The 12,833-nt window shown below is 37.4% G+C and overlaps 2 protein-coding genes across 5 annotated transcripts in view; one reads left to right on the forward strand and one right to left on the reverse strand.

Annotated features, from left to right (window-relative positions):
- The window catches only part of SIDL (SIDL trafficking protein particle complex subunit 10), a 437,479-nt gene that overhangs the window by 384,206 nt on the left and 40,440 nt on the right, over positions 1-12,833 (forward strand). The gene's annotated exons all lie outside the window — the stretch shown is intronic.
- On the reverse strand, positions 275-1,030 carry LOC136774427 (uncharacterized). The gene has a single exon (XM_066728718.1). It carries the CDS (start codon positions 1,028-1,030, stop codon positions 275-277), a length of 756 nt encoding a protein of 251 aa, XP_066584815.1.

Here is a 12,833-nt window from a genome sequence, read left to right on the forward strand (position 1 = left end):
ATTTACTTAAAGATTTTCATGGTAAAGATATATATGGAGGATTTTATGAATATGAGGTCCTAAAAACAGCTAATCCTAATGTATACCTGGTAGAACAAGTGTTGCGTAAGAAAGGGAACAAGGTTTATGTAAAATGGTTATGTATGGATAAAACGCATAATTCGTGGATAAATAAGAACAATGTTTTATGATCATTTATGTAATATAAATATTCTTGTATTTAAAATAAATAGGAAAAACATGTTTTTTATATAATATAATAAATACACAATTATTATTTTAGTCTATAATGACCCCAAGGTAGAGTGGCTACAGTAGCAGGTGTGACAAAACGCTTATCATCATACGGACTGAGAGCAATTTTTTTCTGTGTAATTGAGAAAACTTTATGTAATTTAGATCTAATTGAATTTTGATTGCGGGATTGTACATTGAAATTATTCAAACAATCCTTGTAATCATCAAAAGTTATGCTTCTATCAACAACATAACCTTTGACGCCTTTAGCTTTTTTGATAATTTTTGTACAACCCTGTACTTTAAAAGTATACATTTTTGATCTCAGTTCAATGAACTCCGTCATGATCTTACCATTATTTTCATCCTTCATTAATCCTGGAACCTTTTTATTAGCCAGTGGTAAGCCGAATTGATTATCAGAAGGATAATCGCTAGTATCAAATTTCGTAATATCATTTTTCATGACAGAATAAACATCATCACATTCGATACTGTATATCAGACTGTCCGTGTCAGTATACAAAGCTCTACATTTGCTACCAAATGTAGGAAACATATAATCGTAATGAAAATCATACAAACAAGTCTTAGAGATATCTAAAATACTCATGCCTACGTACACCGGTTTATCAAATTTCGGGGATAATTTCGATAATTGTATTGCAACCATATTCTCATTGAATATTGTGCGACTGTGAAAATTCGGTTTAGAAATCAATGCTTCTGCCCCGTATCTTCCCTCCCACTTGGTAGCGAGCTTCACGTCAATTCTATTCCTTACGTTTTCCATATTTTTACCGAATACTGCGTTGTTCATTAACTTAAAGAGATTCTTTTCAAAATCGTTTTTCGATTCTGTACGTAAACGTGTGTTTAGCTCAATGTATTCGCGTAGCCAGGTGTACTGCTGAAACTCTAAACCTCTGTGTATTCGTGTTAATCTAATACCGTTACGTATACATTGCTGTAATACACGATAGTGTATAACGTAACGTATCTTATCGTTTAGAGTTGCAAGCAGTTTCTCCTGACGTGAACCTGGCGGCTTTTCACGCACCGGACAGAACGGTAGGTCGGAATGTTTGTCGTGTAGCTCACGTGGATATTCCAAGTCAACCTCTAAAATGTAACCTACGGATGAATCTTCAGGTACACTATTAATATCAAAATTATCAACATTTTCGATCCATCGGAATCCATATGTAGGTAGAGGTTGACACATTGCCCAACCATACAAATTATTTACATCGTAGTAAATTAAATATTTGCTTGGTTCAGCTGGATCAAAATCCTGCATGTATCGATTGTTGGCTTTTTCATAGCGATGGGAACACTGGCTCAAACCACCGCGTATACCACGTTCAATAAAAAGTAACACATCTACATCTGTGAAAAGCTCCAGTTTAAATCCTGTATGCTTAAGCATCGCATCCCAGGTGAAGCCTGGAAGCGTATAATAATGAGCAGGATCCAAATTATAATTTACCATACAGCTATCACGGAAATTCTCGAAAATGTCTGCCAACAATAAAACATCAGTTTTTAAATATAAATCACTGTACTCCCCAAAGTGTTCGGATTTTGAATTTGGTCCATACATCTTTAGCATGATTATATGTTTCTTCAGTTATATGAGTATCAGACAATCTGTTGTAAAACAACTCTCGTGGTGGTAAAGTTGTTTCCCCCAAACGACTTATACTATCTATGTAATCGTAAGGAAAAATACCTTTCCTTGTAAGCATGCTATATTGTTCTTCCGTTAAACCAGGAAACTGTGAAACTAAGTTTTTTAGCTGAGGTTCCTCCAAATATGAGCTCAGTTTATCTAAACTTGATGCCATAAATTTAAATGAATCAATAAATCTCAGATGAATATTATAATGACGAAGAAATTTACTAAATGAAATGTATTTTTCCTTATGTACAGGTAGCAGATGTACAGATCCCTCCAACAAATTCGCGATCGCTTCGAAAATAAAATGTGAATCGTAGCCGGACAAATTATGGAAAATTATTGGAATAACATGCGAGTCTTTAAAGTTTAAATTGCAATTATTATGTGCCGGTCCTCTGTATTTACCCGTTAAGTGATCGTGATCGCGAATTCGAAGTTGATTTGGAAGAAATGGCTTTTTGCATATATGACAGTTGGGGTCACTATAATGCCTCAAGCTTTCGCTGACACTAAGGATTGACATAGATACTACGGTCTTTAACCTATCGCTTACAATTTGTGCAACGCTCTCAAGTTCACGTACAAACCACTCGATGCAGTCAGTACCTCGATATGAATTGTAATTTGAGAACGATGAATCACGAGAATTCTCTTTCTATATAATACCCTACACTAAATGGTACATGTTTTTGATAACTATTACTATTACTGTTATCATCAGATTGGTCAGTCTTCTCCAATATACACTCTAGGTCTGCATATATGACAAACGGCACTCGTTCACAATTCTTAACGTTCTTAAATGATAGCCAACGGTCTTCACCTTCGCTAGGTAGTACAACACGCAGGTTATCATTGAGTTGCTCACAATCATGCTCGTGCAACTTTAACTTCTCCACTGTGTGAAAATAGTGTAGACACCTAAAAAAATATTAGAATATATATTAAAATTACTGTACTTTAATATTGGTAGTAAAATAATTGTGCTAATATTTGGTAGTTCAATCATTATATACCGATCACAAATATGGTGAACGTGTCCTCTCTTCGTAAGCTGTGAATGTAATAATCTAGAGAGGCTTGTTATACACATGAAATGTGCAGTCCCCTCTTCATCTGTGATCATTAAAAGGTTGACATGTCGTTCTCTCTTTTTCTTAGTTAATTGTAAAGTTGCGACGTTTACTCTTCCTCTCCCCTGATGATCATCCTGCTCCTCCAAGGTGAAGGTATTGACCGAAACATCATTATCAACTTCAAATTTCGGTATCTGATTTAAAGTGGTGGGAAACGTTATGCTTCCAACCTTTAAAACAGATCGAAAATCAGGATAAGAGGATGATCGACTGACTACAGCAGGTGGTTGTGCGGGATACAACGATGCAGTCACAGACCATGCAAAACAAGCATTATCACTTGTTTTTACATTTATCACAGCTTTTTTGCACATGATAGAAGATGGTAGCTGAATTTGACACCCTGCTTGCAGGGGGTTGTAATGGTTCATGTTTACAATTAGACTGTAAATTTTCTCCAATGCCCATCCACTATCACGTTCTTGGAATTCACTAAGTCTATGCAAAATTACTTGTACGACATTGGACTTGTACCATTCACTAAAGTTATCAGTCTTATATAAGGTACTATTCTTCGTACTAATATGCTTTTCATCACTATTGTCTTTGCATACAAATTGTCCGTTAAATGAACAGTTTACCTTAATACAATTAACACTATTTAATACTATGTTTATATGAGTTTGCAATAGTTCTTCCGCATTTAATAAAAACTCGCGTGGATCAATATAATTACTGTTAACTACCATACCGCTACATATTCGGTTTTTAAATGCTGAATCAAGATTCTCCCAAATAAGTTTATCTTTATCCGCAACAGTAGCAACATTGTTACCACCACCACCGAATTTTATTGAACTTTTATCCCTTGCTGCTCGGTGGAGGAGACACTTGATACGTGCGATTTCGGTAAAATGCTTTAGTCGCGTACCGGGAAGTGTATTCTGTTTAACATTTCTCAATTCCTGAATACGATCACGGCACTCGATAACCCACGCACGATAATCACTCTCAGTTTTCACCAAACTGAACTTCTTCTGAAGAGTGTTATTCATTTTGAACTTCGATAATTTCCGAACAAAAAAAAATGTAAAATGGATAAGCATAAGAATGTTGGATAACTATCGTGTAACAAAGTATTAAATGAGAATGAAAATTTATTTTCGAACGTGCACGTTTTTATATAAATGAGATGTGATGAGGATGAAACCTGATATATGCTTAGTCTTCATTTTTTACACAAGTGATAGAAAATAATTTATTACAAATTCATCTAAACTGATTTATGGTAGAAAAATATTTATATGTGATATAAATAAAGTTTTTTAATCAATTTTTATTTTTTTTCTTGATAAAATTTATCATACAGAAACTGCATGTAATACACATTTCTCATTGCACATATACGATCATGATTCATGCAAACAGGTAACTGCGATTCATACATACTATTTTTTAATTTAAATTCACCCCAATTATATTCATCTGCATTATTAATATCTGAATCAGAAATTTTTTTTAACCATTTCATTTTTTCCAGACCTTTCACAAAAATCTTGTCTTCCTTGTCCTCATAAGACGTTAGATATTTTTTAATTACTTGTTTATGTTTATAATAGGGTGAACAACCATCCGTCCACTGTAGACCATGGTAATTTAAATACAGCCAACTATAAAATGTATTTTATTAGATAAAAATCAATCAATCATTATAATATTAACAAATTTCACTTACTCTGATTGCTTTCTCTCCCAATCATTAAGCCAAGCGTGCTCGAATGGTGGAGAAAATAGGATATGTTACACTTCTTTCTTTCGTACAGCTGCAAATTCTTTCACTATGAAAGATTTGTCAGCCAATCTAAACCCTTGAAAATCTACAAAGATAGGAGCCATCCTTTCACACTGATCTTATTAAAATGGTTTGATGCTCCTCTGATCGATTTATATATATACAAAAATTTTTAGGGTGGGGAGGAGGAATAAGTATGTGCACATATCAATTATATAAACTGATGTATATATGTATGAAATTTTATATTAGAGATGTGTACAGATCTCAATTTTCTCTAGATTTCTGAAATTTGCTGATTATGTACAAAATACTATATCATCGCAACCTTTATGAAAATATTAATTTACCTCAAGATATAAAATCCACGTGTCATATTGAAAAGATCTTCATGTAAATAAGACATAGAGCGATGTATGCACATCTCAATTTTCTCCAGACTTCTGATTTTTACCGATCGTATGCAATTTCTACAGAGCTCATACGAAGTATCATCACAACCTTGATAATAAACTCATTTTACCTCGAAAAATAAAATGTGTGTTATATTTGAAAGATCTTCATGTAACTCTATCAAGAGTAGAGAGAGAAAAAAGATAATACGTCTTCTTTGCATGTTCTGTTGAAACAGCAATTCTTTTACTTGAGTTGGAGAAAACGTGATAATCTTTTAAATCTAATTCTCAGTCTACCAAGTTCACTCAATACAGTCTGTTGTCAGTGATTTAGTAAAAAAAAGAAATTGTAATGGGTGTTCCAAACAACAGCAACAACATCAACCGAATGGATACTGAGGGGAATGATATTCCGGTCATTGATTTAGTAAGTGACAGTAATTCGGATATCCTGTTCGATGAGGATGGTGATGATGATCCGGAAAATAATGACGTTTATCAGCTGCTTTCCGAGGTCAGGAGAGACTTAGAGATGGAAACGAGGATTAATCTGTTATTGGAGGATACGGATATGGAGGAGGATGAAGAGGAGGAGGAGGTGATGCACATACATCAGGAATCTCCACAAACTGTAAGTAAATTATTATTATTATTATTATTATTATTTCAATTGAAAAAATAGAGAGTAATATTTTTTTATATTCTGTATAGACACGAACCACGGCTACACAAACAGAGTCTGTTGTAGATTTGACACCATTTTATTGGTGTCGAAGATGCAGTGATTATGGTCATCTGGCCATAACTTGCCTTGCTCCGAGTTGATGCAGCATTTGTGAAGATTATGGTCATAATACCATAGAATGTGAAAATGATCTATGGTAACTGGTAAGAATTGTTACAAGTTTAGACTCTTATAATATTATTTAATTAATTAATTAAATTGTGAAAATAATAATAATAAATATTTTTTTTTTCACAGATGCTGTTCCAATTATCCTTTTTTTCCTCACGCGTAGATAGACTTATTTTGATCGAGCTGCGATAAGTTTTATTATATCATATTATATTATTATTATTATATAATTATATTATTTTGAAATGAATTTTAAATGTATAATATTTATTTTTTTCGTAAAAATTCGTACAAAATTCTTCACCATCACATTTCTATCTTGAATCTCTATTACGTTCATTCTCATGATGATTTTCGTTCCATTGCTTAGTAAGACATTTGTGCTTCTAGAGGAGTTAGAAGAAAGGATGGTATTTTTTCCCTGGAAGAAACTTAATCTTACTTCAAGTCAGAGAGAGACTTTACCGTTGTAGGAACTGGGATGCTACTGAAAAGTCTCATTAGCTCTTCAGAGTGTCTCCAGTACACATCATGTACATTGAATTAAAAGTGAATTGGGAAGAAGTAATAGGGCAAAGGCCTCCCCTAATACTTCCGGAGGAACGATGGGAGGACTGGGAGGAGAGGCGGAGACCTGGTCCTGGAGGTCTTGCTGGAGGTAAGTTCATTAATATTATTATATTCCGTGAGTAGAAAAGAGTGAGGTTAATTATATTATTAATATTTTTTTTCTGTTTAATAGAGTATACCCGCTTCATGCGTGAGGGTAGACGTCAACAGCAGGAAGAATGGGAAGAAGAAATCCTCCGAGAAGCATCCTACCAGGAGGATTTCGACTTCTTCGGGATCCGCTGGATGCAGGATGGGTGTTGGGGATCACCCAACTTCCAGCATGAGGATCCCGAGGATGAGGATGGATGGCCTCCTACGCGTAGCGAGTTCATCAACAGATTTTTTAATATCTAAATGGTAAGAATTTGACACCCCCCCCCTTCACACACACACACACACAAATACATATATTTAAAAAAATAATTTTCTCTCTTTAATTATAGATGCTGTTGATGTCAACCCTGCAGCCTCCTCTTCCTAGTTACCCAAGGTTATGCCTGTGTGTGTTTGTGTGAGCGTGTCCGTGTGCATGTTGAACTTTGTATTTTTGTATTGTGTTAAATAAACAGGGTTTTTTATGCCTTCGGGCTTCTTCCCTTAAATTTATTGTTTTTATTTCCTGACAATTACTTAATAATATTAGTAGTAATAGAGTCATATGCATATGGTGTGCTACTTGACACACTGTGGAGTACACCAAAACTGTTTTAGAGAGTCTTGGGGGAGGGGGGGGTTTAGATATATTACCTTATGTTAGGACAATAGACTCGGTCTAGAAAAGCGCGAAACGCTGTGCTCGGTCGAATATCGCATCTGACACCGTTACTCTCTCTCTCCCTCTCTCTCTCTCCAGGAACGCTCTCCACGGAAGAAAGACAGTCGTAGAAAAAAATATTTAAAAGATGATTGTAGGTCGCGGTGAGGGTGAAACGCTGTGCTCAGCCGAATAGCACATTCGAGACAGCTATTCTCTCTCTCTCTCTCTCTCTCTCTCTCTCTCTCTCTCTCCACGGGAGAAAGACTATCGTGGAAAAAAATATTTAAAACATGAATGAAGGTGAGGGGGACTCGTCACGTCCGAATTTCATTGGAAAGTACCAATGGCGAGCTCATGCGCATGTATTGAGAAACGTTCGAATACATCGGAGCGTACCAATACATTTAAATAAAAAACATCCATATCAAATCATATTGGTGGGGTGAATGTAGTCCCTAAACTTATTAAAAATTACAGCAGTTCCTAAAGCAATTAAAAAAAAGTATGCCCTGACGTCATCAGAGTGGGGGACAGTGGTGGGAGTCAATGCAGTCCCTAAACTTATATCAAAATTGTGACACGTTCTTGAAGCAATTAAAAAATTACTGTGACGTCAGCGGAGTGGGGGAACTCATATGCTAACCAAATGAGAGGGGGGGCGGCATGACGTCAAAGGAGTGGGGACACCTTCCGCCTCGCGACGGGGACCCCCGCGCGCCCCACCCCCCCTCGCCAATGTTCCAGTATCGGCATAGCTACACTACTCATATATAATCCCGAAGGATCCTTATTCGACCGTGACATTTACTGTGGTACAGGATCCAACCCTTTATCCGTACAAAATAACAATGCACTTGAAAAATATGCTTTAGGAAGTCGAGTGGTCTTGGAAATGCTCCAAGGATTACTCACTACAATTTTGCCGTAAAAGATAGTAAAATATCATATGTATATTGTGACGTGTTTTGTCAGCGAGGTTAGTCACCTCCAAACCGTCCGGTTCGACCGAGCGAGAAGGATCAAAATTGAATTAGACAAGTTTAATTTGTCATACAAAAACCGTTTATTTGGGTTAAAATAACAGAAAACAAATATTTACAATGTTTTTATACAATGATCTTACAACCTTAACCTATTTATGTTTGTGTTGTTCGTGTACTGCCGCTGCAGGTGTGTTCTGAAATGTGTCGGTCGCTAGGTCCCTAGTACAATTATCACCCGCTGGCGGCGCTTCGGTCGGTAGCCACTCGGAGGGGCTTCGGAATCGCGGCGGTAGGCGGCGCGGCGGTAGATGGCCTTACGGCAAGGCCCGGGAAGCCAATATGGCGGTTATCGGGGGGAGCTGTAGCGAAGAGGTTATTAATGCCTGAAAATAAAATTGCCGTTGGTCCGGAGAACTCCTGGAAGCAGCCGTTAGCATGAGATCGGGTGGAGGAAAGGCATAGATGACGTGGAGAACTTCTACCCCAGGATGTGCTCGGAGAACTTCTGAGAAAAATATGGGTGTACGCGGAGAACTCCTACGTAGGATAAGGTTAGGAGATGTATCCGGAGAGCTCCTGGATACGGAATGCTCAACTGGGTTGGAGCTCGGTCTTATATACCCAGTTGAGCTCCCGAAAACGGTGTCGGCACTGCAAAGTGGCCGCTTTGGGTAATTAAGGAGCGGCATGCCGAGAACACTATACTTTACGGACGCTATAGTGTTAGCCACGGTATCGGCACGTCCGCCACAGCTCTCCCCCCCCCCCTCCACCCCTCCACGCGGTATCGTGTATGGGGCAGCGACAAAGCAAGCGCCTCTTCACAATATATTTTGACAATTACTTCTGTAATCCCGATTTATTGGTTCATTTAAAGAATATTGGTGTAAGAGTTACAGACACAGTAACAGCGATTAGAGTCACTGAAGTCAGCAATGATATGGATAAAAAACCTCATCCAGGTTCTTTCATTGTGAAAAATGACAGAAATAGTGGAATAAATTATATCACAATTAAGGATTCCAAGCCGGTCTCATTATATCTACAGCTGCAGTTATTACGCCTTTATCCTCAATGAGACGTCGCTCTAAAGGATAGACTGATAAGGTAGAATTACATTTTCCTAAAGCTTTTGCTAATTATAATAAGAATATGGGTGGAGTCGACCAACATGACTAACACTGTAGTAAATTGATGCCTCCGATTAGATCAAACAAATGGACTCGGGTTATTTTATTGAGAATAATCCAAGCATCTATAACTAATGCTACAGTACTCAAAAACTTGGTATATGATAAGAGGAAAAATGTGGAAACAAAGACCTGGCATTAGATATTATTCGTAAGCAGTTTGTGAAGGATCTCCACCCAAGAATCAAAACCTTATGTGTCCGTTGTTGTAGAAAAAAAAGAAACTGCACGAACTCCTAGATATGCTCAACAAGAACCCAAATAATGTGCACGGTTTGTGATCTCTGCAGGTGTCAGGCATGTTTCTTAAGTTTTCATAAATAATTTTTCCTCATTTATGATCAAAAATTGATAAACGTTTCAAAAAGTATCATTACTAGAAAAAATAAAGCAAAAAAAGCAATAAAAAATTTTAAAAATACAAAAAAAAAAACTAGATTTGTTCGAGATCGGGGGGAGCAGAAACTGCCTAGAATTGTATTCTGCATTTTGTCTGTTATATCGCCTTATCTCACTTGCATGCAGAGTCGACAGATAGATCGCCAGCATCTAGGCTGCTCACTCTGTCTCTTTCTCTCTTTCGCCGCGGCGCGCTTGCGCCTCTACTGGCCCTGGCACGTGGTGGCAGCGGCACTACTTGCGCGCTTGGTCGCTAGGTGGCCAGCGCCTTCGGCAGCTCTCTCGCTGGCAAGTTTAGTGCCGCGTAATTACTTAGATGGTTCCTTGATAAGGACCCATTGCAGCCCAACCCGCTCAGCTGCAGCTACCGCCTCAGCAACCGAGCACCGCTAGCAAGCAGCTTTTGACGCCTCACCGGCAATCTTTTGACGCCTCACCGGCAGTGCCTCCACTGGCCAAACACGAGCGCCTTACCGGCGAACTCTACGGGTCGACTACTTTGGTAAGAATCACCCACCACCCACCACTTACCAAGAGGAGACTACCCCTCTGCGGCACTCTACTCCCTCCTAAGGGAGACTTCTCTGGGGACTGCCTGGGAGAAATCCACCCTCTCCTTCCCCTACCACACTGCCTCCGTGGGCTTACTCGGACCCAGTGTTCCTACCCCAAAGTCCAGGGCTCTCGCAAGAGTCGTGTAGTAGGGAGGGGTAAATTCACCCTATGGGTTGGGGTGGCTCGGAGCCACTGGAACTAGTGGAGATGGAGGCTGCGGTGTAAGGGGACTTCCCCTTCCCTAACCCACTTCTACACCTTCGCTTCCTCCCGTGTCTGGGGATTTTGCTGGGGAATACCCCAGGGAAATTGTCCAGTCCAGGAGTTTGGAAGTCCGCGATCCTACCTATGGAGTTTGTTTTCCTTGGGTTCTGGGGAAACTTCTTCGGAAGAAAGTCCGTAGGATTTTATGGGAACAAATTCCCTAGACTTTCGATTATTCTAAGTCGTGTTCTAGCGGTTTCTTCTTTTTTGTATATATTTTGTAAATTTTTGTATATTAATATTCATTTGAATAAATATTCCTTCTCCATATAAATTGTTTTGAAAGTTTTATTTTTGAGAAAAAACCTTCCCATCTGACCACAGGATTGTAGCCTACTGGAACACTGTTTCGCTCAACTATAAATACTATAATACTTAATTTTTTAACGCAATAAATAGTTACAAATTTAAAAATCTGAAAAATGAATAATTATTGACATTATATTTACCTTCACATAACATTTAAGACAATTGATCAATGCTTCAATCACTTCTGGTGTTATTTCCGATATTATTTGCTTAGAAATTTTAAACAAATAATGTAAGCTCGTGAATGAATCTCCACTTGCAAAAAACCTTAATGTTACTGCTAATCTAGTTTCAGGCGTAATTGCCTTTCGGAAAGTTGTGTCTTTTTTACATATTTTGTCCTTGATTGAGCTTAAAATAAAATTTAAATCTTCTTCTGACATTCTAATAAAATCTTGATATTTGCATTGACCCTCGTCCATTGCCAAATGCTTTAATAAAAGACAGCTATGTTGCTTATCTTTTTCCCTTTCCGTATAAATTTTTGATTGCCAAAAGCGTTGTTTTTTTTTATTATTACTTTTTTTTAATAAACTATACATTATAAAAAAACTCGAACAAGCTATTATTTCATCACTACATGATGTCATTATATTCAATATGAAAAACTGAAATTTCGAAATGACTGGTAATTGAATCAGTTTAACCATAAGCTTGCCTCGTTTGAACTGAAGATTAGAATTGCATCAGTATCGAGGCAAACCGTAGTTTGCCTCCGTGCGAGATGCTAATTATTCATACCAAGGCTGAGGCGAGACGTTTGATTCTGCCTCGGCTTGCCACATTCGCGTTCGTGCTCAAGTGCGTATCCAGCTTTAGAGAAATCGTCTATGTGGACCTGGCGCCCAATTTTTAGCGACTCTCACGTCAACGATTTATCTACTTTTGGAGTTAGTGGACGAGTATACGATGTCTACCCTTTATCTATAATATAATAATCGTACCCTTGTTCCTAGATACATGTAATTTTGAGGTTAATATCGCCATAGGGTTATTTTGCTCTACGCGACACGTATTCCGGTGAATTTGCCGCGTAACAATATTGAATAGTTTTTAAAACTTTTCCAATAACCAAGAACGAAAATAAATAATCGTCCGATAGCCGCTTCTTATCGCACTCGAAATATGCCAAAGCTACAAGCATTGACTATATTATTTGTCTTCGTGCTTGGCTATTGGAAAAGCTTTTGAGAACTATTCAATATATAATTATTCTTTAATATTTGTTCCATTATGACAGAATAATAATGAATGAAGCTGTCAGCCAATCGTTTATCTATATGGTTCAAAAAAAGATTTCAAGCCTTTAAGAAGACTTTCTGTTTATGATATATCGAAGAAGCCTCATGTTCTAGGCGGTAAGGTAAGCGCGTGGTGATTCGTGGGTCCGGGTTCGATTCCTCTGCTGAGTACTTTTATTTTGTTTTTTTTTTAGTTACCATTGACTTACTAAAATCAATAATAAATTGAAGAAATGCAGCTTTTAAGGAAATAAGCGAAATATAACGATGAAATTGTAGTTAAAATAATTATTACATATCAAACGCGCATTTCCTTAATATATTATTGATTATAAGAAGTCAGTGCTTATAAATAAATTTGCTGAAAAACATATATAAAGACATTGGGCTGCAAATGTAAATAGCATAGAATATTTAAAGATATTCGGCAAAGCGAAGCGGCAAGATTTTGCCTCGAATTGTCTACTAGATGCTAACAGCGAGAAA

This window comes from Prorops nasuta, unplaced genomic scaffold, assembly GCF_024137725.1.
Source record: "Prorops nasuta isolate Cenicafe-Biocafe unplaced genomic scaffold, Cenicafe_Pnas_1.2 PNAS00001, whole genome shotgun sequence".
In the NCBI taxonomy this organism is placed as follows: domain Eukaryota; kingdom Metazoa; phylum Arthropoda; class Insecta; order Hymenoptera; family Bethylidae; genus Prorops; species Prorops nasuta.